At 35.2% G+C, this 27,552-nt stretch overlaps 1 protein-coding gene across 1 annotated transcript in view; it reads right to left on the bottom strand.

The window, feature by feature from the left end:
- Nucleotides 1-11,155: 11,155 nt before the first annotated feature.
- Nucleotides 11,156-27,552, bottom strand: part of msh4 (mutS homolog 4) — a 56,504-nt gene continuing 40,107 nt past the window's right edge. Inside the window, exons 14-20 of the mRNA XM_051919909.1 lie at nt 27,183-27,307; nt 18,922-19,122; nt 18,209-18,327; nt 17,104-17,232; nt 16,784-16,958; nt 12,183-12,271; nt 11,156-11,767 (exon numbers count right to left, since the gene is read on the bottom strand). Of these exons, the coding sequence (XP_051775869.1) occupies nt 11,549-11,767; nt 12,183-12,271; nt 16,784-16,958; nt 17,104-17,232; nt 18,209-18,327; nt 18,922-19,122; nt 27,183-27,307 (1,057 nt within the window). The 3' untranslated portion in view covers nt 11,156-11,548. The remainder of the gene's footprint in view (nt 11,768-12,182; nt 12,272-16,783; nt 16,959-17,103; nt 17,233-18,208; nt 18,328-18,921; nt 19,123-27,182; nt 27,308-27,552) is intronic.

Raw genomic sequence — 27,552 nt, 5'->3', positions numbered from 1 at the left:
GACGTTCAAGTGAAGGTTTTAACTACTCCATACCAGGGACAGCTGATTCAAGGACAGGAAACCATCTTTAACAAAAATATTGTTTATAAGGAAAGTTTTGATTAACTATTTTGAATTTACCATTTTATTAATTTTTTGTTTCCAATTTACTTCATTTAAACCTTTGCACTAAGAGCGCAGCAACTCAAAGACATTTTGATATAACAATTAAATTGCAATTTTAGTTTTAATCAATTGGTTAAAATTAGTACAAATATATTTATTTAATTAAATGAACTTTCCCAGGACGCTCCCATCCTCCATGATTTTTCATCCCTCCAAAGATCGGAGGGAACAGAAAGTGATTGCTATTCTTGGATTTGCGATTCTTTAGAGAATCGGGGGTTTACTGGTTCTCTCTATAAAATAGACACAGTATTTTCTGTGCCTCAACCATTCGCACGTACAGTTGCACTTTTTTTTTGTTCTTTCAGAGCACAGCACGCAACTCTTTTCTTTGTTGACATTTTGAGAAGCCTGTAGCCTTCATGTTTTTTTAGACTGGGTAAAACATTTACATGTATAGTCTGAGCATGTCATTTGAACCAAACGCATTTGTACAGTTTGAGCACACATACTACTGGTCACTCTGTCGTGCTTGACCACAATTTCTAAAAATACACATTAGGTCTATGGGGGTTGGATTGTTGGGGTAAGTGTTTCAATGAGTCAGTGCTTCTAAGTTTCTGTTTGCAACTCATTACTTCTAGTCCAAAAACTCTATGCATTTCCAGATACATAGTATGCAATAGCTGTCAAGAAAGGCGTCAGTCCACACATGTATCGCAAGTGACTGCTAAGCAAATTCAGAAGCTTTTTTTTCCTCACTGTCTTATTAAATAAAACTTATTTTTTAATATTCTTCTTTATCATGGTGCAGAAGAATGGGAACATGTTGCACATTCACTGTAATCTATACACATGACAATACTACTAAAATTTTACTTTATTCATATATAGAATTACATCAGACCCCAATGCTAAAGCCTGCACTTTTTTTAACAACCACTGTCAAACTTATTTTTCTGATTGGGTTGATTGCTTAGCTTTTGAAAAGTTTGTTTCAAGACAAAGACACACAATTCAAAATACACACTGCTTAATTAAGAATTTTTCTTGAATTAAGTGAGAGTAAATAGCTGAAATTATTAGAGCCTACAAACTTGTACGCATGTTTGACCAAGAATCATTTAATTTCACATGAAGCAATAAAACATTTTACAAAGGTTGTTACTCCTTTTCCCAGGCACACAAAGTGTCAAATAGTGGTTTGATCTGTTTGTCAAAGATCAAAAAAGAAAATGTAGGGAAAAATATTTATAATTGTGCACGGTTATAGCTTCCTTCTGGTGACAAGTTTTCTTAATGGATTTTGATTTTAAAAAAATAAATAAATAAACAACTGTCTCAGTCAGACCACCACAGCTGTAAGTAAATCAGTTGTGTAGTGCAGCAGTTAAGACTTCAATTTCCAGTAAACGCTGTATCGAGATTGGTGTGCAACTGTGCTGATGCAATAAGTTATATTTAGACTGTGAGGGGAAAAGGTATGCAACACAAACTATATTGAAATTTACTTCTATCTTGCAGTAAGATATATTTTTGCTGGTTTTGTTTGGGCTGGCACCCCGCTGAGAGTGGGTTCCCGCTCACTGCTACAGAGATACACCCTGGCTTGGCACAACAATGAGATTTTAATACAAAAAAATACACTCCAGCTTGCCACAATGAACTGAATTCAGTTTTTATGAAAACATAGGAGGGAAAGAGAGATCAGAGGCTAATTTAGCAATTACAATGAGAAGCATACATGCAGTAAACATGTATTCAAAGTACTCTGTGACAAAAGGTCAGTTAAGATTATCATAAAATTGATGGGATAGGAGCATCAAATGAAAATTCAAAAAATAAAGAAATGCGAAGTCTAAGAAATTGCATGCTTCAAAGGTTAAATTAAGTTTAAGGAATTGGGCCTTCAGAAAACTGGACTTAAAAATCAACTATTATCTGTAGGAGTAATTGTTTTGATTATTGCTTATTAATTAAAACAAAGGAATCAGTTAAATTCAAGAAAGAAGAGTCAACATTTATATGGTACCTGATAAAACAAAACCTATAAACGCTTTAGCAAACTTGTCAAATCATTAAGGTTTTTTCTGTTTAATCAGTTTGCTTTTGTCAATGAAACTTTACATCACGTCATGTTTCATAGTCAACACCAATTTAAAGATCTTTTCATTTGTAGTATAAATGCTTACAAAGGACAATAGGCAAGTCAAGTAGCTACTCAAGAATGTACAGTAATTTATTGGGCAGTATCAGAACCAGTCATAATTAACCTTACTCTTATGCTACCAGTTTAGTATCCTGCAGTTGTTTTGCATTCATCCTAACACTTTCTCAATCACTACATTCATTATAAACACACACCATTTCAAAGTGGTTTCTAGATGTGCACAATAATTACAAACCAGAATGCAAGGCAGCAAGAGATAAATTACAGAGTTCCAAGGTGGCAATTTTGTAACAAAGGGTATTTACAACCTTACTACACTAATAAAAAAAAAAAAAGAATGAAATCTGATACCACACTATGGCCACATTTGCAAAGTGGCTGCAGACCAATATAAAGTAATGTATGGAAAAGGCAACAAGTACAATTTATTGAGAGACATTTTAGAATGGCTTAATTGATGTTTTCTGCTAACTATAAATACACACAAAAATTAATGAACGAATAACTAGAGAGGCTAGGTAGGATTGAAAACAAATGCTGGGCGAGACATGAAGTCTCTTCAAGCATGGCTACTACTGGATTAATGGATATGGTTGAGCAAAGCCCTTAATCTGCAATTGCTTCATCCTGAGTATGACATTAATCTGCATCCAGCCCTGGGGTTTGGTGGCAGGATTGGCACTCTACGCACAGAGGAGGAAAAAAAAAAAAAAAAACACAACCCCAACACTGTTCCAATGTGGGGGTGAGGTGTCACCTGCTGCACTCTGATCTCAATCCATGTGATTTGCCTTGTGGTGGGTGCAGCAACGCGCTATCAGAGCATGCTCCCAACCTTACATTCACATAACACAAGAACAAGGCTCTCCTAATGAAGAAACCAATAATTTGTAGTCATTTTCTCAAGAAAAGCAATGCTACAGATCAGCCAAGGGCATTTAGCTATGTACAAGTGTCCTGCCCCCACACTCACCTCTTGGTAGGACTGCTTTACAACTTTCTGCCTTGCATCGTGCATTCCTTAGAATGGGCAAAGAATGCTGTAGGATGCATTACCATTAACTTTCTGGCCTTAATTTGAGAGGCAGCAGAAAACAAATCATTAAGTGCTAATCCATCCAACTGAAGAAGAGTGGCCAATTTTTTTAACTCATTGTGTATAACTAACATCTAGAACTTTTGGAATAGGCTCTCTGCTTATACAAGTTAGCATAAAATGTCTGTAAAGGTAAAGTATTATAAGCCGAAGGTTTACCTTTCATTCATAATAACTGCCATCAAAAGCAGTCTGATAAGCCAAAAAATTGCCCATTTCAAAGTTAAAATAAATAAAAACAAATCATAGCCAAGTGATTATTTCACATCATTCTAGGAACAGGCTATATTTAATTGTCATTATTCCATAACACTAACATTCTGAAGATATTTTTTATAAAAGACCTGTTAAAAGGACCAGGTTTCTCCAAACATATATCAATTTCATTAAAAGGTCAAAAACTGAAATTGATACAAGCAAAAGTTACTTAATAAATATTTTTTTTTTCTTTTCACTATTTAATAAATATTTTTTTTTCTTTTCACTATGTGTATTTCAGTTGTTCCTTACCGGTAATCAGTTGTTCAGTGTTTAGTTTAAATGATATCATGAGAAGGGAGGAGTTGCTAGTGATCACTCTCCTGACCCACTCCACAAAGTGTATCTCAATAAAGCTAATGTCAGCTCTCTCGGTAAAAGGTTGTCTAAAAAGAAGAAACATCACAGGAAGTCAGCGCATAGGCAACTCATTTCAAAAAAAGCAACACAGGTGTTTATTCCATTTACAATTTAGAATTCTTAGCAGATGCCACGATTTATTAGTTATTCAGACATCTCAAATTATGAAAAGTGTGCATTTCAATCAAGGCAAACTAGACTGAGATGCCAGCTGATGGAACTTAGGGCTGCACGATAACAGAAAAAATGATTATCACGATTATTTTGCTCAAAATTTTTATCACGATTAATAATGACGATTATTCCTTTGGTAAATGAAGTCTGTGACCAAAGCAGTGTAGCCTCGGCCAGTTATTCACAGATGCTGCCCTAATCATATTAGCTGCGTTGTCCGTTGTGATGCACACAAGTCTTTCTTCCACCAAGCCCCAAGCGGACATCGCTTCTTTGAGGCCCACTGCAATAAACTAAGCTGTATGGTCTTGTGGGAAAAACGAATGTTGCAAAAACTTGCTTTTCATCTCAAACTCGCTGTCAATAAAATGAACTGTCAAGCTCAAATACGGTTCCGCAGTTCTGCTTGACCATAAGTCGGTCGTGGCAGCAAAATATTCAAGGCTGAGCCTGAGAATTTCTCTTTCTATTTCTTTTCGGCATTTCGCATATAGCGAGGGCAGCGCAACATTGGAAAAATGGTTGCGAGAGGGAATGCTATATCTTTTATCAAGTGTTGCGATCATTTTGTTAAACCCCTCACTGCTCACGGTGGTTATTGGACACATATCCTTGGCTATATGGTACGTGATCGCCTCTGTTATTTCCCGGTGTCTTTGCGAGCTAGGCACAGGGCCGCTGCTGGCCAAATGGGTGCCCTAAGCAGAAATTTACTTTTGTGCCCCCTCCCCCAAATATTACGGAAGTAAAAATAAAATAATAAAAAAAACACCTACTATAGGGGCCAAAATAGAACTTTATTCAAATAAAAGTAAATACATAAATAAATTGTATCATTTATAAATTACAATTGTAGCTCTACAGCAAAAAATACAAACTAAAATTACACTTTAAATAAAACATTTATAATAAATAAAATAAACAATAATAAACTGAAATAAAATCAACACTGTCATCTGCTGGAGCTTTCCAAAGTTCAAAATTTACAAAGGCACACTTCTGCTTTTTCTTGAGGCAAAGTCGTAAATGAGCTCTTCATATGATAAAGCCTTTGCTAATTCAGAGTTGATGCTGACAATTGCCAGACCACTCATGCGCTCTTGTGCCATAGATGAGCGCAAGTACGTTTTGATGAGCTTCATTTTAGAAAAACTTCGCTCAGCAGAGGCAACAGTTACAGGGAGCTTCACTGCTATGCGCAGAGCAATCCAGAGATTTGGGTACAGAGGTGAGGGCGCGCGCGTCATCACGTGTGCTTAGCCTACTCTGCGTTCACCGTAAAATGCAATATATACGTTTATATTTTTGTTTATTTGTATATGTATATTATTAATATTAATTTATTATTATAATATATAAAAACGATTTTTTTGAGCAGCTGGGATGGTGCCCCCCTGGGAGTTGGTGCCCTACGCAGACTGCGTACTCTGCGTATAGAGAGCGGCGGTACTGGCTAGGCAGATATGGTATTGCGTTGAACAATGTCCCTGATATTGTTGTCTGTGTTGTGGATGGCTGGTAATTTTTTGTTGTTGCTGTTTGTGCCTTCAGTCGTTGAAATTCTTGATAGTGTACTTTGTGGTGGCTTTTAAGGTGGTTGATGAGGTTTGTTGTGTTACCTTGGGACGTTTGGACGGAACAGGAGCAAAGTTTGCACAAGACTCGTACCTGATCAACATCACATTCCTCGAAATCGAAATAGTTCCAGACAACTGAGTATGACCCCTTTTTAGGAACTAACGATCGCACTTCTGCACGTTGCTCCGCCATCATATGTTTATTCTGACTGACTGTTATTGCTGCTATTGACTTCTACTGCTTCAGAAAGCGCTTGCAATCTAGACGCAGTAACGTCATAGTGACGCAGTCCAATCCGTAAACTCAGCCCATAAAAAAGTTTGGTCTTTATACTGTAAAATCGCGACGATATTTATTAACTGATCGTGGGTCATAAATATCGTTATCATGAGAAAAAAAAGATTAATCGTGCAGCCCTAATGGAACTGTTAAAAAGAAAAGCCTTTGAGTTTTAATCATTGTGCTGCTTGACACTGCTTCTTATAAGGCATTAGGTGAATGCAGTTGTAAGCAAAAATCTAATGAAAAAAATGACTGATCACCTTATAAATTAAATCTTCAAAAAAATACTCTAATACCTAACAAGTTTAGGAGACTGTACTAAGATAGAACCACAAACATGCTGCTCATTTAATGGCTTTAAGATAGAACAGTTGTCACTCACTTAAAAAAAAAATGTAAACATTTGTTAACGTCTAGTCATTAATAGACCAAAAATATATTTATTCCTTGCAAAAACAATTAGTCCTTATTTGTATTGTTTAATCCAAAAGACTTCCTTCTTGCTTACAAGACATACCCCTTCTCCACAAATCAGGAAAACTATGTAAAAGAAAGGGATTTTCTCTTGGCCATCAGTAATTACATACAATTAGAACATCAAATAAAAACACCAAATCAGTAATGTGTGCTCTAAATTCTATATAAACCAAAAAAATATGTAATAGTCATCTCAAACACACAATATATAAACCAAAAAAATATGTAATAGTCATCTCAAACACACAAACAGATAGTCAGTCCACTGCTTTAAGAGTTATAAAACAATCAAAGCTGGCTTCTTGGGAACTGGGCAAGGTTTAAAAATAAACAGGTCCTTGTCAAAAAAAAAAAATTCAAAGAATGAACAACAGCTATAAAAATATTCAGTGGGTGTTAGATATACATTACCATACAATACATTTAATAAACCCATCTACAGGATCTAGGTCTAGTTGGGACAAGCCATTCAAAGAACTGTGCTGCTTGCCAACAGTAGCATAAACATTAAGAGTGATGTACTCAAAAAACATTTTACCAGCAGTTCAGCTTCAAAAAATTTTAATAAATCAGATGTTATCTTTATATTGATCTAACCTATACAAAAACTGATTCAAGTTACTCCAGCTGAATTCTGTTCATTACATTGATTGCATAATTTCATATTGTGTCAATTTTAAAATTTAAGCTATAAAAAAATTGAATTAATGCATTATGATAGAAAATCAGCTAGTTTGTTTTTTTGATATTTATAAGCACCTGCCCAATAACTTTTAAAGAAATTAGTATGGGACAAATTATCCTAGGTGATGTAATTGTTATATAACATAACATAACCTCTCATCATATAGAGGAGCAGAGTAAACGTTTATGGGTTAGACCAGCAGTTCTCAAACTGGGGACTGCGAAGCGGTTTCGGTGGGATTGCGTATTTATACGATTTACATTTTTATAATTATTAACCTTTACCATCCGAGGGGAAGTAAGTGACTGAGCTCCGTCGTTACTCCCACCACCTAGACACGACCACTAATCTGCTGTTCCATTATTCGCTGCCACTGCATTGTTTTCCCACCATTATCGCTCAGCACAAACCAGCCCTTATTATTTTTATCATAATCAAAAATTATCGATTCTTTTGTAGAATCAAAACACTCACGAACAGTTTTCGTATATTTTAGAAGCAAATAAGAGCGCTAAAGGTGGATAGATAACCAATAAACAACATATTTTACATTTTTTGTGTTTTTAAGTGGTGCATCCATCCCATTCAAATTTTAACTTAAATTTAATAACTAAGATGTACGTAATATTTTGTCAAAAAATGTTTTATTCACAGCAACCTGTACCTATGCAGTGCCACGCTGTGGGTATGTGGCACGCTTGTGCAAAGTATTTGGCGCCCCCTATATTCTCGAATATTGATTTTTTACATTTTTAATAAAAGGGTCCGCGAGCCATCAAACAATTTTTAAAGGGACCGCCACGCAAGAAATTCTAAAGAAGTTTGAGAACCGCTGGGTTAGACTGTTCAGCATATTTGTCAGATTATCAAAGCAAGGGACTTAATGTACAATCTTAGACTTTACCTTGAACTATGCAAATGGATAGGGATCCCAAAAAGCCTATTTGTAATGTTTTGATCAACAATTCTGATCCCTCAATTTGGTTTATTAAATTTCTCTCAAATGGAAAGTGTAAAAAGAAATAATTTGATTTTAGAAGGAACCTTCCCACCTGACAACATTTTTGTGTGACATCCTGACATGCACAAATGTAATTGGTATTCCTATGCCAAAAGTTTGCTTGCATTGTTTAAACTTATAAAATAAATTTGACATTTAGCAAAATTATATCAAGTATGTTAGAAACTGACAAGTTAAACATATAAAACATGTTCATATTGAGATGAAGCTATTCAAAACTGCTGTATAATGGAAACATGTCAATCATTTTTAAAGATCAAAATACTGATTGAGTAAAGAAAAAAAAAAACAAACACTGATACTGCAGTTTAAAACATCCAAAGCCATTCACAATAATTCAATATTAATTTTATTTGTTAATGTCACCCATTAAACTGATGTCAGTTTTATTAGAAAAACACACCGAAGCCTTAAAAACTGAACATTTGGAATACAGTCAATTAAAGTTGAGTGTGCATTGATAACACACCCCAACAACCCTTATTTAAGTGTGTTCCCTTTCCACTGGATTTGTCCAAACTAATGCCACCTGTACAAGGAACTGCCTGCGTGATTACATAACAAAATGAAACTGAGCCCTAAGCAAATAAACAATTTACTAATACATTTTTCAAAGCAACTTTCAGAATATAATATTCAGACTTAAAAAAAAATATGCTAGAAAAATTTGATAAGCCATAGCAGGAGCCATCCCTATATGTGATACCACGTCATTGCCAAGTATATTGATAAATCAACAATTGTATGCTGTACCTACAGTATTAAAATAATTCTCAAAGGCATGTAGCTGCACGAGAAAACAAGTGGCACATCAAGAAACCCCATGTAAACTACAAACCAACAATTCAAAAAATAAAAACAGGTTTGGAAACTATAAGACTATGGCACTGAGCACTACCCTATTGAGTCACTCTATTCAAGCAATCTCTTCTTATAAATGTATATCAGGTTACTAGAAACATGTTGCAATATCACATGAGCACCATTAAACAGAAAAGTAAAATCAAATTCCACCATTTTCTGTCATCATGCACAAATAATCTGTCATTCATTTACAGACGTGAAGGAAATTAAAGAGAGAAATTGCCTGAAATTAACGAGAAATATTGGTGAATTAAAATGTTTTTAGATTTAATGAAGTCGAATTCTGCATTCAAATATTTAACTACACTGAATATTGGAGCCGGGATACATTAAGTTGACATTTGAAAATGCACCTTAGATTTTTTTTTTTTTTTTTTGTAATCAGAAACTAACTTTAACTTAGTGATAGCACGTTCACCTTAGCTACGGTCTATCACCATGTTAATACTTTTATTGATGTAAGGTGTATAGATTGTACAAGAGGAAATGAACAGAGATAACTATACTATTATGTATTCGTTAACTGCTGATGATTAAAACTGTCTTTAGCAAAAACAAGCTAGAAACTCTTTGTAAAGATTACCAGTTATGAATTGAGCTCAGAAATCTTTCATTTGTTTCCTAAACTCGTTTAACCCAAATCAAGGACCCGTTGAAGTAATAGCAACCTGGTATTTTATTCCAATACCATTATCCATTCCATTATTAACAATGTTTCTACCTTATGTTACGTCCCGATATCACCAAGCACCTCAAGAAAACCTTAGTTCAAACAGTTCGGACACATCAGTATCGATTGCCACTCTCCTAAGCCCGTATACCACGTTGCCATTTAGCCCGAGGACTTGCATTTGTGTGCGTGAAAACACTGAAAGCAATGTTGCTTCAACAAATTTATGTCGCTGAAGGTGTAGCTAGGATCGTGGTTCCTTCGCAAGATGCAAATGGCATCACTGTTCCGAGAACTAAAGAAAACCAACACAAGGAGTGAACTTTATACTGAGCGCTCTTCAGCTACTATGGTGTTATACCGATGACACAGCAACTGCTATGCACAAAGTAATTCCCAGCAGAGGCCTAGTCTTCTCCTGTAAGACGTCTACTACTTTACAGTGGCCTTGGACTTCGAACTACTACAAGTAAAGACACGAGGACCATACACTTTTAAGGGTTATTCAGAATGACGAATCAGTAAAGGCGCAAAGCCTCCGTCCGGACGACGGCAGTATTCTCGGGTAAACCCAGGAAAGAGGGCGGCGGTTCTTCCGGCCGATTCCCCTTGGCGACTCCTCGGCCTGTTTCTGAAGGCCGGATGCCTCCGCCTCGCTTCAAATCACGCCTCACCACTGTTGTGCTCGGGTGCCAGCATCTTAGACGAGGCCAGGCACATCGACAATTGTACCATACTAAAACATTATACTTCAGAGCCCCTTGCTCGTCAAAACTTTCATCGAAAAAACATAAAGCATAAAATGGTATGAGCCGATGTTGTTATACCTGCGTAAGTATATGGGACCCACCGGCCCGCCCGTCGGTCAGTCGTCTCTAGCAGACCCCCTCCAGTCTCGTGTCAATGGAGCTCACTAGCTCGCTACCTTAGCTCCTACACTGGCCAGCGATCCCGACTAAGGAGGCGGGAAAAGGGGCGGAGATCATAAGCTAGGGGGCGGAGAAATTCATAATGACTTTATTTTTAAATGCATATTCGTAAACTACAGCATTAGCAAAATCAGTCGCGTCTGATTGTGTTAATGTATATTTTTTGTTAGTTCACACCCCATCAACCTGTATCGGCTTAAGTACCAATGAACTACAATCCTGAAAAAGATTTAGCATCTTTAATAGAGATTTAAGAATTTAATAAAGTCTGTAATCACAAAACATTCAGAAACCTTTAGAAATTTGAAACAAAACGAAAAACCTTTGTATATATACAAGATACATAAGTTTTATCTGACTGTAAACATCATATTTAAGAACAATGTTTCATACAAAATAATAACACAGTTAAATGCAATTGTTTCTTTCCTCAATCAAAACAAATATACACAAAAGACAGATTTGCATTTGTTCATCTCTTACGTATTGGAATACTGTTGGGTAAGAGAGAGCACTGTTCATTTCAGAATCAAAAAGCCTAGTAAAACTACAGTTAAACCCAAAGCAATGTTACTTTCTGTACTTTATCCTTTTTAGTATTTAATTATTGATCTAGTGAATCTAAACAAAGTCCAAATTTGTTTGTACTCCGAACAGTTATGCCAAAACTTTCACATCATATATTATGAATAAATTAATAATTAAATAGCTTAGATGTTATGAATTAAATATCATGAATGGATTTCACTTTAAACAAGCAAAGACAGTATTAAACAAATATGGTATATTAGTTGATATAAATCATTAATAATCTTAAAATAAAATAGTATAAGCCTTCTAAGAGTGTAGTTAATAAGATATAGTTCACTATGTTTGTCTTTACTTATCAGTTAAACTAGTTGCAGTTTCCTCTGTATTCAAGGATGCAGCTCCTTCAACAGTACACAGTTCTGCCATATAGTATCTTTTGAGGCCTTTAAGAAACATCCTAAGATTATCTGATTCTAGTTGAGAGTTTTTGGCCGTCTGATGTAGCCTCATTGCCAGATGGTACATAGCCCTTTCTTTTTTAGCTTCAGGGTCACTATGTTGCTGTTCCTATTAGACGAAGAAAGAGATGAAAAATGTAACAAGCCATTTACTGCCACTTTTGCAAAAATCCTGAACTCTTCCAACAATATGGTGGTATTGTATCCCTAAATGCTAGCTCATATTAGTGTTTTCTTAAAGACTGATATATTTAATAGATTTGTCTAAGTGGTTGTAAATCATGAAAATTATTTATCATTTTAAAATGTTAATAATGAAAAGATTTACAAATGCCATAGACCAAAAGTTCAACTGCAGAGAAGGTAGTGTAGAAATTAACAGATGATATTGACATGTATGGGATATATACATCCACACTACAAATATAATAATTATAAATTAAACAAATAAACTCTATGGTGCATAAGCCTAGTTCAGTAAAAGGTGAAAAATAAAGGTGTTTTTTAAAAAATATGGTACATACCCAAAGCTGCTTATTGATGTGAAATGTAATATTCTTTGCTTCCTCGATAATGGATTGTGGAAGTGCACTAACATTAGCAGCCTTGAGTCCTATAAACAACAGAAGATAGCAAAAGTCACAAACAACACAAATTTTACAAGACTGAAAAAGTTTAAACATTAAACATGCCTTACATATGTTTAAAGACTATGCCATTTTTCCAGTAGTATTGTTTTACACAAGAAGGATGAGATGAAGAAAGTATGTTTATATTTAAATAATATATGCTTATATTTATTTCAGTGATAAATGTTACTGTATAAACAAATATTATTTATGAGAGTTTTTGACTATAAAAATATAGGAGATGTATACAAATAAATAGCACTGGGCATTGTCTTCCAAATTGGTAGATATTTCATAAAAATGAAACTGACACATGCAGTTTTTTGTTGTTTAGTTAAAACAGGCTTTAGAGTTGAAAACACACATTACATAGACATTACATAGTGACTAGAATGGATGTGAAATTAAAATCAGCTACATCAAAGCACAAACAGGAGAATCTGCCGTTACAGTATTTTCAAGGGATTTTGAACTCATTCCTGGACATCTTCACATCTTCTTTACAAGTTTGTATTAAAAACTTAAACAATATAAATGTGACACATACATTTATCCATCTACTCTCCTACATGTGTGCACTTCCTCACTGAAGCGTTGTCAGTTCTGCAGCAGCAGAAAGTATCTTTATGAAAGAAATAGACTTCCATATATTGAAAGAATATAAGCAATCATTGTGTTATTTTCAGTTATTATTATCTAATTGTCTACAGAAAAGAAACAGCAATTCACGTCTGAGCATTAACATTCAATATTATCAGTAACAGAGCTTAGTGCTGACTTTCCAAGGTGAATCCATGCCCCTTTGGTTAAGTACCTCTACCCTGTTCCATGGACTGAAGTGTGGACAGTCTCCTTGGGAAAAAAGACAAACAGGGTAGTCGGCAACGTGAAGCACACAGCCAGTATTTTAAAATAGCTGAATCTTACAAGAATGGTTTGCTTTTTGCTTTTTCACCTTCTTACAGTAAAACAACATGGATACACTGTTCTGCAATGTGTGTGTAATCTCAAGACACGGATCAATACTCAGTAATATTTTTGGCTTAAAAAATGGGCATATTCAGTTAGTTTTAAGGCTTTTCTTTATAATGGGACCACAGCATCCATAAGCTCCATTAAGAAATGCCGGAGCGGGCTAGTTATTTTCTTAATTTATAAAACATGCTTTACTTTACAGTGCAATTTAATGTGGCAAACAAATGTAGACCATGATTGTGAAGAAATAACTTCAACTTGGAAAATTCCTGACTTATTCTTTAATATTATAGTCACAGGGTGAAATTTGTTCCTTTTCATATGTTGGGACAACCCAGAAACCCTCAAAGTAATGGAATGAACACATAATAATTCCAGGATCAAAAATGTACTGTACATGAGAAAAGGCCTTGTAGCTGTTTCAGTCTAACAGAAAATAGCCTGGTGAGCCACAGTAACACTATTTTAGAGACAAATACATTTTGGACTATGTTCTCAAATTACACAGACACACTGAGACAGACATAACTGTGTTTTGATAAGTAAACAATACTATAACTGTTATAAGAAATAGTTGAAGTAATTACATAGCATCGAGCATCTGAAGATGACCACTGTGGCTTTAACTTTTCCTGAAAAGTGGAAAAAGTTGCGAACTATCTGTATTACTTCTGCTTAATGTGGCCAGAGCAGGTTTACACACAGTTTCCTGTATCGATGTAAAACAACCCACTGTCATATAAGGAAGTAACCGGGTTAACAGTTTTCTGCTTGGCTCTTATGGAAAGCTGTTTACATAATTCATATTCAAGGTAATTTTCACAACTTTAAAAAAATGTCCTTGCAAAACAAATGGATATCTTTAAACTGTCATTGTGTGCTCCATCTCCTCAGTATGAATGAGCCATGAGTACAGAAAATGCTAAAAGAGAAAAGACAGGGAACTCTAGATGTCTCGAAGAGTGCTCTGCTCTGTTTGCATAAAGAAAAATCACAAGCAAGCCACACCCCCTGAGAGAAACCAGAAGTCCACAGGAGTTTATTTTGAACAGTTAGGTCAGCCTAAAAGTAAAGTAGTGCACCTCTTGCAATCACATGAGTCCGCAAGTAGTTTAAACTAGGCTAGAAAAGACAGCACGACAGTTCTCTTCTCACCACAACAGAGGAAGGAATTCAGCCAGATAGACAGATATAGGAGTCACCTTATAACTAAAGAGTACTACAACTAATATCTAGGAATGTGCTATTGACATTTATTGGACATAAAGTAAAAAGTCCTTTTTATTTAACATGAAAATGTGACACATCCAGGAATTAAAATATAATTAACAAAGTCACTGTCAAAGCACAACATTTTTTTAGCCTGGCTGTAAAATATTTGATGTATTTTGAACAGCTTCCCTTTTCAACAATAAAATAAGATCCCATTTAGCAAGGATGGAACTTTTTTTGGATACTTTGTGTTTTGGCTGGTAATACACTTCCTTATGGTCATGGATCATTTCAGCAAGCCACTCAAGTAATCATAAACCCATACAGTATATGTTACTTAAAGCCAGCACGACTTGCAGAAAGCTGGTGTGACATTCAAGACTATGTTGACACATACTGTAAAAATACACATTAAATATCCAGGAGCTACACTGGGTTTTAATCTGGGATAATTCAAGACATAGGCTTTGAGTGTGCTCAGCTCTGGCTTTGATAATCATAATTCCTCAGACAGACTTCAGGTGTAAAAAGTGCTAGGAACATATTAAAATATAATCAACAGCAGCTAAGCAAAGTCACCATTAATAATGATCATGATGGTTCACACTGTGAGTGATTTTAAGGACAGCTTTTATGTTGATCTATATTTGAGATTTATACCTAGATCAATAGCTAAAATCCCACAGGACAACACCCACGAATAAAAAGCACAAAATCTACACTGGCCTATTCACTGGTTCTTAGCTTAAGAGATTGGAGTTTAAAAAAAAGTGTTGATCTAATCTGTTTTGATCTGTTGAAATCTGCTGATTTAAGTATCACACCTCTGCAAAATCTATAGTTACAAGCCTTTCTGGTTCTGTAAGCCAACTAAACTAAGGATAACATTTAGGTTTTTTTTTTGTTTTTTTTAACAGTTAAACTAATGTTCACATGCATTGCAGTTATAAATCTGCCTGTCAGGCTTTCTGTCTGTCTGTCTCTGTCTCGCGCTCTCTATTAATAATAATAATATTAGGCTCAATGAACAGCAAGCCAGAGCAAATGACCATGTATAAGAGGAAATTTCTTTGTTTTAAAATTTCACTATCAAATTTTAATATACTGTAAAAGGCATGTGAAGACTAAGGAATGATGTAACACAACTATATTCCTTCTTCTTGTTTACAGGGCATATTTAAACAGCATGAGCTAATACATTTTCTGTTTTTTTAAACTAGCTGTTGCATTAGTTTGTCAAAAAAGACAGGTTCACTCCACTACAAAAACCTTTACCTATTTTCTGTCATCTTGTGAGTTACCTGACTTTCTATAGTCCAAAGTTTCCAAGTCCCAAGGTATAAGTATGTTGATACAATTGAAGAAGTGCACTTTATGCATAATATGTTTGGCTCTCATCATCTTGCTGCTCCTCATATTTCCTTCAAATGTAACTACAGTGTTAATGCTAATATCAAATTAATTTGCATCAGGAATTATGCAAATCTGTCTTTTTCTTGGTTTTTGAGGTCTGCACCCCACTTTCTGATATATCTGAGTGGCATGAATGATAACACTGTGTTTTATTTATTTAAATATTTGTTAATTGTTGTTAGACAAGAAACTAGATTATGTAATTGTTCAGAGTGCTGTCATTAGACTTTTCAGCAATTTATGAAAACTATAATAAGGTGTAATGAGATAGACCTAAATGAAAACGAAATGCAGGTCTCTTTTTAGATAATATAAGTCACTAGATGGTACTCTACCCTGCAGCAAAGCTGGGGCCACCCCAACAACATAAATGATTCCAGGAAAGAAGTCTAAAACCACCATACAGCTAGAAGGTTTATAGAATTAGGAGGTGAGTTGGGGTGAAGATTCAACTGGCTTGAGGAAGAAAGTCAATGGCTGAAAGAGTGACAGAACAGTACATGTGTGTGAGTGACAGACAGAGAGTGATAAAGAGAGGGACAGAGAGAAAGAAAGAAAGAAAGAAGAAAGAAAGAAAGAAAGAAAGAAAGAAAGAAAGAAAGAAAGAAAGAAAGAAAGAAAGAAAGAAAGAAAGAAAGAAAGAAAGAAACCTATTTAATAGGTTGAAATCAACTCCCATTTAGACAGGAACACAGAGGCTATAGTTGTGTTGTTTTGAATCTATTTATTTTATTCCTTATATTCATCCTTCTTTTGTGCTATTTTGTGACAAAGGTACATTTTTATTTATCCCTTTGCCTTCATGGAGTTATTCTTGTATGAAAAACTGCCAGAACAACTTTCTCCAATCTGAAAAAAAAAACTGTACTCTTGTTAATCAAGAGCAGGCTTCTTACCATAATTTCTCTCTTCAGATCTTCCCTTTTTTAGAAGGTAAGTATATGTGATTTTCTCTGAATTACCAGCAGCACTCCGTGTGTGCTGCACCTCCATATGGTAATTCTCCACATTCGGGTACAGTGTCTGTAGCTGGCAGATTTCCAGAAAGTGTGTTGCAAACAGAGTGAAAGCCTGGTGGAAACCAAGAGTTCTTTATAACAATTCACTCTTTTTACACTGATTGGTGATAAATACAATTTGTTTCAATTTTAATTTCCACATTTTGGAATAATGTGTAATTCTAAATCAGATTGCAATATAACAGCAGAACCTGTACCTTCAGACTAAGCAGAAACTCACACACTGCATGACAAATACCAATGCCTTCCTCTGCATTTGTACCTCTTCCAAGCTCATCTATAATGACGAAGGACTGGTCAGTGGCATTACGAATAATGTAGGTTATCTTTAAAAATGAACAAAAACATGTTTTAAGTCAAATTACTACAATAAAAGTTACACCTAGTGTATAAAATTATTATACACACAATTCAAGTCAGTTCAATTCTCAAACAATTGATGGCACATTTATTACACATACAGTATGTCTAAGTTATGCAGTTGTTCAATGCACAATAAGACCTAAGATCAAAAATACTGCCAAATTTTCTTTGGGGTCTTATCTCTCCTTCATAGATCATTATAGGACTGTATAGTGTTTAATATAAAAATTGCTTAAATTCTAAGCACTTCATACTGTGCCACATAGAATACTGTAAAATGTTGTGCAATTATTCTTTAAAATTGACAAAGAAAGAACACAGTTAAATTTTCAGTTGCATACTGTAGCATCTTATCTAATCCATCAACAAATGCAATATATACACTTAATTATTATAGCACACAGTTTCATGGTCCTATGCCACAAATCTAGCATAGTTATGATGGCTATTTATTAGTAGACAGCAGAGAAAAGTAGTGTGCTTGTTGATAATGCTGATCAGAATTTTACACATAGACCTTCTAAAGGTCAAAGTTACATTGGTGCAATTTTTAACTTCAAGAGGTCTGCCAGTTTGCACTTTGTGAATTTTGTACATAATTTATGTTACCAGTTACAATAAGTATTCATTACCAATCAAAAAATGAGGAGTGCCTTAACCTCTTAACCCATGGAAAAGGTGTAGAGTTTGCTGAATCACCTAAAGATTGAAACTGAGATTGCTGCAATCTAAAAGGATGGTGAACTGAACCATAGTTTGTTAAAACGCTCTCTTGCAATTGAACCCACAATTGGTAAATACTATCCATGGGTAATAATCTAGACGACAGTTTGGATTGTTTTCTACATTTTTGTAATTACTTTAAATGCATGAAACAAATACTTTAAAGTAAAAAAAATCATATTGGTAATACTTTTGGAAAGATGCATAAAAACAAACCTCCTTCATTTCAACCATAAATGTGGATGAACTAGTTTCAAAGTCATCATCTATGCCAATCCTTGTAAAAATCTGATCTGCAATCCGAAAAGATGCATATTCTGCAGGAACAAATGCACCTGAAAAAATCCAAGTTTTACAACACCTGTCAGACATAATCACATATACTGTATACTGAACTAAATAGTATTTCACAAGGCTTCAATTTTGCTTCTGTTAATTTGTTATGTTATTCTGGAAATGTTTTGAGATTTATAAGGTTGTAAGTATAGTAAGTGAAGTGGAAGCAAAACAAAAGACAACAGTTCAGCCTTAGCACAAGGTCAGGCAATGAAACAGCACACACAAACGCACCCATTCAAAAAAAAAAACTGAATTAATTTCTTGATACACATATCAACCTGAATGGATGACACAAAAGGAAATGGGAATATACAAGTGGAGAATCCACAAAGAATCGAAGGAGAACATATACAGTACCTGATGAAAAAAATACCCACCCTAGTTACACACGGCAGCAGTATTAAGGCACACATTGCTTTAGTATGGAAAGAAAAAAATGTAAACAAGTACATAAAATTCAGCAATAAAATTAATCTTCCATGTTATGTTGGATTCAACTCATTCTCTGTTGAAGAAAATGTATAATACACAGATCTTACACTTTGCAACTCAAAACAAAATAAACTGTTCTCCAAGAACAGATAGCTCACCTATTTGAGCCATAATTTGGCAAAGCACCACTTGCTTAAGGTATGTAGATTTTCCACTCATGTTGGGTCCTGTAATCAGAATGAAGTTACTGCCCTCAAAGATATACGTGCTGTTGGAAACAGGCTGCTGGCTTGAAATTCTCTCCAGTATTGGGTGCCTTCCTTCTTTGATGGCTAATGTATCTGTGAATTCTGGTCGTACTAAAATAACAAAACAATAACTATAAAACTGCAAGCAATCTTAACTGTAGATATGCACCTTATCAAAACAATAATACTTTAATATGCTTTCATTGCATATCTCACAAATCCTTGGTAATTTTAAAAACATGCAGAACAATATAATTCAGATTCATCTGCAGTGTTTTTATATAGATTTATTAACATTATCTTTCAGTGGCGTGCACAAGTATTTACATTTCCAAAGTCAAAATAAACCATTTTCAGTAGATATTTAGCTGAAGAAGTAAAACTCAAAAGTTAGTGTTTGCATAAGTATTTAAACCTCTGTGCTTTAGAAGCTAGAGGTTTACACAAATGAGAAATTAATCACAAAGGTGACAGTCATTTGACAATAATTAAACATAATTAGGTACTGATTGAGAGTCCTCTGTATCTCCCTGAATATAAAAAGCACCTTCTGTAAGGGCCATAGTCTTGGTTGGACAATCATTGAAAAAGTAAAGACAAAGGAGCATTTTGCTGATGTGAGAAACAAAGTCATTGAAATGCACAAGGCAGGAAATGGCTACAAAAAATATCGAAGAGTTTGAATGTTCCATTAGGCACAGTTGGATCCATCATCAGAAAGTGCAAGGTTCATCACGGCACCCAGTCTCTTACAAGAGTAGGCCATCTCTCAAAACTAAACATCAGAGCAAGACATTGACTGGTGAGAGAAGCTACTAAAAATGCAACCATCACTCTCAGAAATTTGCGATGCTCTTTGGCTCTTTTTCACGGGAGTGAAGGTGTATTGGTCCACAATTTCAAACTCTCCATAAAACAGGCCTCTACAGCAGGCTCGGAAGAAAGAAGGTATTCCTTAAGAAGGTCCACATAAAAGCATTTATGGTATTTTCTACAAAGCATGAGAAAGACCCAGTTAAGATGTGGGAAAATGTTGTATGGTCAGATGAAACCAAAAGGTAACTTTCTGGTCAAACTTTAAAAGATATGTGCGGTGTAAAACTAACACTGCCCATGCCTCAAAGAACACCATACATACTGTGAAATATGCTGGTGTCAGCATCATGCTATGGGGATGCTTTCATGTGCTGGGACTGAGAATCTTGTCAGAGCTGAAGGGACAATAGATGGACATAAATACTGCACAGCATTGCAGGTGAACTTGTTACAGCTTGCTATGAACCTATGGCTCAGGAGAATCATCATCTTTCAACATGACAATGACCCTAAGCATTAGGCCAAAGCGACACTATAAGGTCTCAAAAACAGAAAGATGAACGTTTTAGAATGGCCAAGTCAATGCTCTGATCTTAACCCTATTGAGAATTTCACGCACAATTTGAAAAACTGCTGTCCAGAGGCACCATGCCACCAACCTAGAGGAGCTCTATAAATTCTGCCAAGAAGAATGTGGAAGAATCACTCCTGAACAATGTGTAAAACTGGTACATACTTATCCCAAAAAATTAAGGCTGTTATTGCCGCAAAAAGATTCTTGATAAAGTATTAATGTGCAGGGCTTGAATACTTATGCACTTACTTTTGAATTTTTCTTCTTCAGTTAAATATCTATAGAAAATGGTTTATTTTGACTTTCAAAAGGTATTGTTACAACATATGAATTGACATTTAAAATACTGAATGGATAAATATGTGTACAAACCTTTTGTCAAGTAGAAAATTATAACGAGTTTCAAGGGGATTGAAAATTTTTGCATGCTACTGTAAATATAGTCTTGCATTTGGATATTGGATGGTGACACCAGGGCACTGTAGTTAGTACAGAAGAATGTATTTATATCTCAGCCTAGTCACTGTCTGAGTGGAATTTTACTGCATGTCCTGTATGTTCGATTTATTTAAAAAGACAAAGTTTAACCTGGTTTGGAAAAAATTAGGCATATGTGAGAGTGTGTTTTGCATTGGACAAGCGTCCTGTCCATGACTGGCACTTGCTACTTTGACCAGTGCTGCAGTAAAATTTCTGACTTCCCATGAACCTTAACTGAAATAAGCAGTCATAGTCATAAAATTAACAGATTAATCAATAATGATTACTCATGCTTTGTTTTTATTTTGTGAAATCCGTCTACAAATTTAAACTATCTGTCTGCATTATTGTTTTAGATTTAAAGGTAAGAAGACAAAAACTGGGTGATACAGTTTATTTCTACACAGTTAGGAATGTTCAAATGAAGTATTTGTAGGAGTTGTACAAAAAAAGGTGTTGGCATGTATGGGACTGTTAATTATATTATTTCAGTAGTAATCTTGAAGGAAGGCTTCTGCTGCTAGAGTCAATCACACACTTATTGCCAGGAAAACACCTTGATGATTCTGCAAATACAGGGACCAGCATCACAAAAACCAGAGCCTGGTTTAAAAAGAAGAAACCATTTTTTGGAGTCTGCATGACAGAGAGCAAGCATAATGGCTGAGTGATCATATTCAGGTTAGTCTGGTACTGCTTCAAAAAAGAAATAGTTTAAACTCTCAATTTATCAGTTTAAATTCAATAGCTAAGTGGCTCAGAAGGCAGGCTGACAGGCCATATTTAATGTAAAGCATTGTAAAGGAATCAGTAATTAAAATATTTGAAGATTTGATAGGGATACACACCAAGAATTTGAAGCCTCTCGGCTAAAATAGTATCTTCAGATGACCACAATAAACTATATTATTGAGTAACATTACAAAATAAATTCAATAGCCTCAAACTGGCTATATGTAATTAGTGAAGAGCTGCAAAGGGGTGCTAGCTAATAAGAGTTTGCCAGGGTTAAGGCATCAGCAAGATTGGAAAAAGCGGGACAAGTTTCATAGAAAGTCCCCATGTATGACAGGTAACCAGACTGACAACAGATAAAGTATGTTATATTAAAAAGCCACTGTCAAGGACACTGAAAAAGGTAATTCTGCTGATTAAAAAATGAACATTGTACTCTAGCTGTTACAATTTTTTGTTTTGTTACTTTAATTTTCCTAACCATTTTAAATGTTGCATTCTCATATTTAACACACCACTAACTCACTTTCATAACTTATGAATATTACCAATAAATTATTATATTAGTCATTGAAACAGGCAGAGCAACTAATAATGCCATTTTGCAGAAATGCAATTCCTATGAAAAAAACAGGAAACATATTGATGCCTCTTCAGTTAAGTGAACTTCACTGGACATCACCCTTAGGAAAGCAATATTAAAAAAAAGTTTTAATTCCCAAATTATATATTTTAAACCAAATAAAATAAAGGTTCAATAATAATGCACAACAGAGAAAAAAGCTTTTTAAAATAAATTGCGAGCATTATTTTTGAACATCTATAATCTTAATCCATCCATCCATCCACCATACTATATCCCAACTACAGGGTCACGGGGGTCCGCTGGAGCCAATCCCAGCCAACACAGGGTGCAAGGCAGGAAACAAACCCCAGGCAGGGTGCCAACCCACTGCAGGGCACACACACACACACACCAAGCACACACTAGGGACAATTTAGGATCGCCAATGCACCTAACCTGCATGTCTTTGGACTGTGGGAGGAAACCGGAGTACCCGGAGGAAACCCACGCAGACACGGGGAGAACATGCAAACTCCACGCAGGGAGGACCCGGGAAGCGAACCCAGGTCTCCTAACTGCAAGGCAGCAGTGCTACCCACTGCGCCACCCAGGAAACATCATGGTCTATTCAATCTTATCCACTTCTAAGTAGACATAGCATTTCCTTAAATGTATTTGGTATTACAGCTTCACATTCATTCTTATGTTTATTATTATGATTCTGCACCTATGTTGTGTATTTTGCACTAATGGGATGTATTGAAAGACAGGATAAGAGTCAGGTGAAGAACTTACTGTGACCTGAGGAGGTCAAACAAAGTTTTCCCTTGAAATTATCATTATTTTGGGTGAGGATATTACATAAAAATACAAAAACAACTGATTTGTGTCCATTTCTGTAAGACAAAGTATTTTAGTAAATACTTCAGTAACCAAGAAAATACCTAAGAAAAAGAAAATACCTAAGAAAAGAATACAGTACATGCATTGAACTGCGTGGGATGGCTATTGATTTAAAAAACCAGAATCGGGGGAAAAAGCACTATTTTGTCTAATTATAGGGACAGCCATTTTCTGCACTGTAGCATTGATGTTTCCATGGTAATTTTACCCAGAAGGCTCAGAGAAACTATATAAAGGTTGGGCATACGCATCCTTTTAGTAACTGAGATTTGGATAAACATACTCTGAGTTAAAGATCCTTTGTGTTTCTTTTTTGAAACATTGAAATATTCTTTTGGCTTTGCCATTTTGATTTTTGGTTTATTCTTATTCTTATTTTATTATTTGAAATTGATGAAGGATAGGTTCAATTTCTCAGTACCAAAACTTTGCTGGACTACATTCATCTTGCAGTCCTCTTTCATGAAAATACTTTGTCTCCTTACAAGTCAGAAGAAAATCCCTCAAAACGGATTAAAAAGTGTGCAAAATGCACAGAATGAAACCAAAATTAAATCAAAATAAAACCAAAATCACAATGAAGTACATGACAACCACAACAAACAAAATGGACTTTATTTACAGAAAAGACAACAAGAATAGTTTTGAATTCCTTTTCTGAAAATAGTACAGTAGTGCAACGTTAAACAACACAAACATATTGAGCAATCAATCAACAACAGAATATGCATTTAGTTTTAGTAATACTATTATGTTATCAAACAACACAATCATAATACACAGTTTCACAACTAAAAAAACAAAGTCTACTCTTTGCAAGCATGGCAGTAGCTGGAAACTGTAAAATTGTCAGGCAGTCCTGAACAGGTTAGCGGGGATCTACTACAGCCTATCCCAACTAGCATAGGGTGCCAAGCAGAACAAACCTTGGACAGAGTGCCAATCCATCGCAGGGCAAACACACACACACGTACACACACTCCAATGACACACTAGGATCAATTTAGCATCGCACAATCACCTAACCTGCTTGTCTTTGGACTGTGGGAAGAAACCCATGCAGACATGGGGAGAACATGCAAACTCCATGCAGGGACGACCCAGGACATAACTGTAAAACCATGTCCCTTGCATATATACTTTCCACACTTACATCTGTTGTGATGATACGTTTTTTGATCTGCAAATGACTATGGCTCATGATTATTTTTATAGTTTATTTGGTGAAATCATTTTGGCTTCAATTTGTATTAACTTTATTCTCACAAGATTTCTTTCATGGGAATATGATTCGTAGGGAGGTGGGGATGGTTTATGACATTATGTCCACAACAGCCACCTAGGATGGTGATGCAGAGATGTCAGCATCCAAGAATCTGAACAGAAAGTATAGAAATATTGCTAAATCTTAGTAGTTGTACAGGGAAACAAGTTTAAAGCAGACAGGATATTTTTCAATGGTTATTTTACAACATTGATTTTAGTTATGCATTAGGCTTTGACTTTTGGTATTTTTGCAATCCTGGTTTTAATTTTAGCCTTTTATTCTGATTATTTTTTCATGTTGTCCAGTGCTGAATTTCTTGGTCTACTAATTTTTACAGACTAATCCTCAGGGACACGATTATCTACCTGCTCAAAAGAACTGTAAGTTGTGCTGCTTTTGTGGTAGTGCCTATATATTGCAGGGCAAGCATTGTATTTCCTCCTTTTCTCTCACTGTGGGGTAATATCCAGAGTAGGCTTCACCTTGGCCATGGTCAAACTGTTGTGCTACCCTTATGAGAGCTGCAACAAATAGCATGTGAGTTATATGTTCAGCTGTCTTTTCCTGAATGAGACACTAGTGCCATTCCAAGCTACTACAAAAACTGTCTCCTCCAGTTCCACTAGCTTGCTTTCCAAGTCTGGTTTAGCTCACTCCTGATAATAAAGAAGCTGTAGGTAAAACGTCAGTTAAATTATATTATGGTGAATGGCCAGTGAACAGTCTTCTTTTTCAGCTATAGTTACCCTTGACTTTATTGACATTTAGGATTGTGTACCCCACCTTTGTTATGTTCTAGTCAGGGATATTGGCTGTTTATTTGTCTTCTATAGACCTGAGCACCCTTGTGAAGTATACTAATTAGGATGAGATTCTTGCTCCTCTTCAGGATGCACGACACAAGCATAGTTGAGTGGGTGAATTTAGAAAACATGTCCCTTATATATTTTGTTGCAGTCACAGCAGAGAGGTGCTCAGGTTTGTTTTGCCTCACAGTGACAACTATAGTGATCTTTTTTTTTTCAGGAATCTGTTTAAACTCAAAGAAAGTAAAAAAAAATCACATGTGACATTGTGCACCTTCAGACCTTCTGCCATATTTAAGACAACGCACATGCTTTCTTTTCTTTCCAGAACTCCCCTGGTTGACTTTCCAATATAAATCTGATCATTCCAAGCATAGCTGGAGCATGCATTACGGGTCTGCTCATATCTTGATACCATTTTTGCTCAATGATTTCCTCTTCTACTGATGCATTTTCCTCCTTTTCTAGCCCTTACTGGAGAAATTCTTCATTAAAAGTTAGGCCAATAACTTCTTGTGTAGAAAATCCTACACTCATGGCTGCAGCATATCAGTGTGCAAAGAGGAAGGACAATATAGGTAGGCATGGTATGCTTACAGTTGCATGGCTGTCTCCACCCCACATAATTTGTGTATTGCCATTTGATTGATTTCTAATGTTGTGAGTTGGAAAATTCATTTATAAAATATTTGAGTCTGATCAATAACAGACACTTTACTCTCTCAAGTTCCCCCATGACATTTTTCCTGATTTAATTCCTCCTGGTTAGTTTAATTCAGACTTCAAAGGAACTGACCAAATCAGAATATACAGTATTAGAAAATATGAAATTTGGTAACTATAGGGAAAATTTTGTGTTTTTATGTGTGATCAAAACTTTATTTGCCAACACAATTACCTTGGTGATGACGAGTTCATATGACATTTAACTTTTATTATTTTTAGTATATTTATATATGTAAAGTTCTTATTTTATCTTGTGGTGGCTTAGCTTGTTAACAGAAAGCTGATCATATTTTTAACAATGCAGCACACATTTTTGTGTTGTAATTTTGTGTTTGATGCAAGGAGACTCGTTTGTTTTACCAGGCATATGGGTCCCCCATTGGTCATTTCAGCAACTGGAGTCTACACCTTTTCATCGAGGAGAGGGGTGTTCCCTATTGGTCACTTTGGTGAAACTTGATCGTTGCATTGTGCCTTGAATTGGTGAATAGGATCTTTGCTGTCACGGGTCCTTGGGTGTGCACCCAGAACACCCTGATGGTGATGGTGATTGGGACCATTCTGTCTATAAAAATGTAGAATGTGTTATGGGTTATACTTTTATCTTTATTTTGATTGGTGTAAAGTGTGAATTTTACAATGATGTTTTGCATACTATCCTAGTTTTTATAAGCAACAGCACTCTAATATTCCTTCAGTCTCATCAGAGTGAACTGAGCTGTTTATATACAGAGCCCCACAGATCTGCTTTAATAAAGAATGTCCATTGAAATTATTAAAGTGGAAACCTCAGCTGTTAATCAAAGGAAAATTCCCCAAGAGTAATAGTGACATTTTTTGTAATTTTTTAATGAATTTTATCTGGCTAAAAATATAACATTTATGGTGTTCTCACTGACTTGAATTTCATAACAGGTCAAATTAAACCTAAACAGGATGTAAGGGTTAAATCAATAATAGTAATCATTTCAATACCACATATTTATTCCAGACTAAAAATATTCATTCAATGGCAACATCGTTACATACAAATAAAAAGAATATACAAAGTTCTTACATTGTAACATAGTGAATCATACAGAACATATTAATGTGTACTGTGTTCTGATTAAAACAGGAATCTCTACAAATCTGCTTTAACCATTCTCATAATTTGCCCAAACATATACTGTACTGTTAAATAAGAACATAAGAAATTAAAGAAGTTAAAAGATGTCATTAAGTCTATCAGGTTCATTTGGTTAATTACTACAGTAACTAATATGTCACACCATATTATCATTGTTACATCATACTCACCATAGTCAGATACAGTGCAAGCATGTGCCAGGGACAGCAGCATGTCAAGCATGGAGACAGTATCGGACAGCTTGTATAAGCAATGCACATGTTCATGAACTAGAGACAGTAACTGACAAACAACCCTAAAAATTAAAGTTATATTCATTTGTGAATTTGCATTTTTCATTATAGGTTTAACTTATATTCATGAAACTAGTATACACCAACACATATCATCAGACAAATAGATCACAGAATAAAAAAACACACCTGACTACAGGTACACACTGCAGTGTGTAATAGATTTTCAGGAACAGACAATTGTTTTTAATAAACATCTTTTTAACAATATTAAAAATATTATAGCCATGGGTGACTTTAATTACGA

This window comes from Erpetoichthys calabaricus, chromosome 16 (genome assembly GCF_900747795.2).
Source record: "Erpetoichthys calabaricus chromosome 16, fErpCal1.3, whole genome shotgun sequence".
Classification (NCBI taxonomy): domain Eukaryota; kingdom Metazoa; phylum Chordata; class Cladistia; order Polypteriformes; family Polypteridae; genus Erpetoichthys; species Erpetoichthys calabaricus.
The sequence above is the reverse complement of the archived record's forward strand: the minus strand, read 5'-3'. Positions and strand labels throughout refer to the sequence as shown.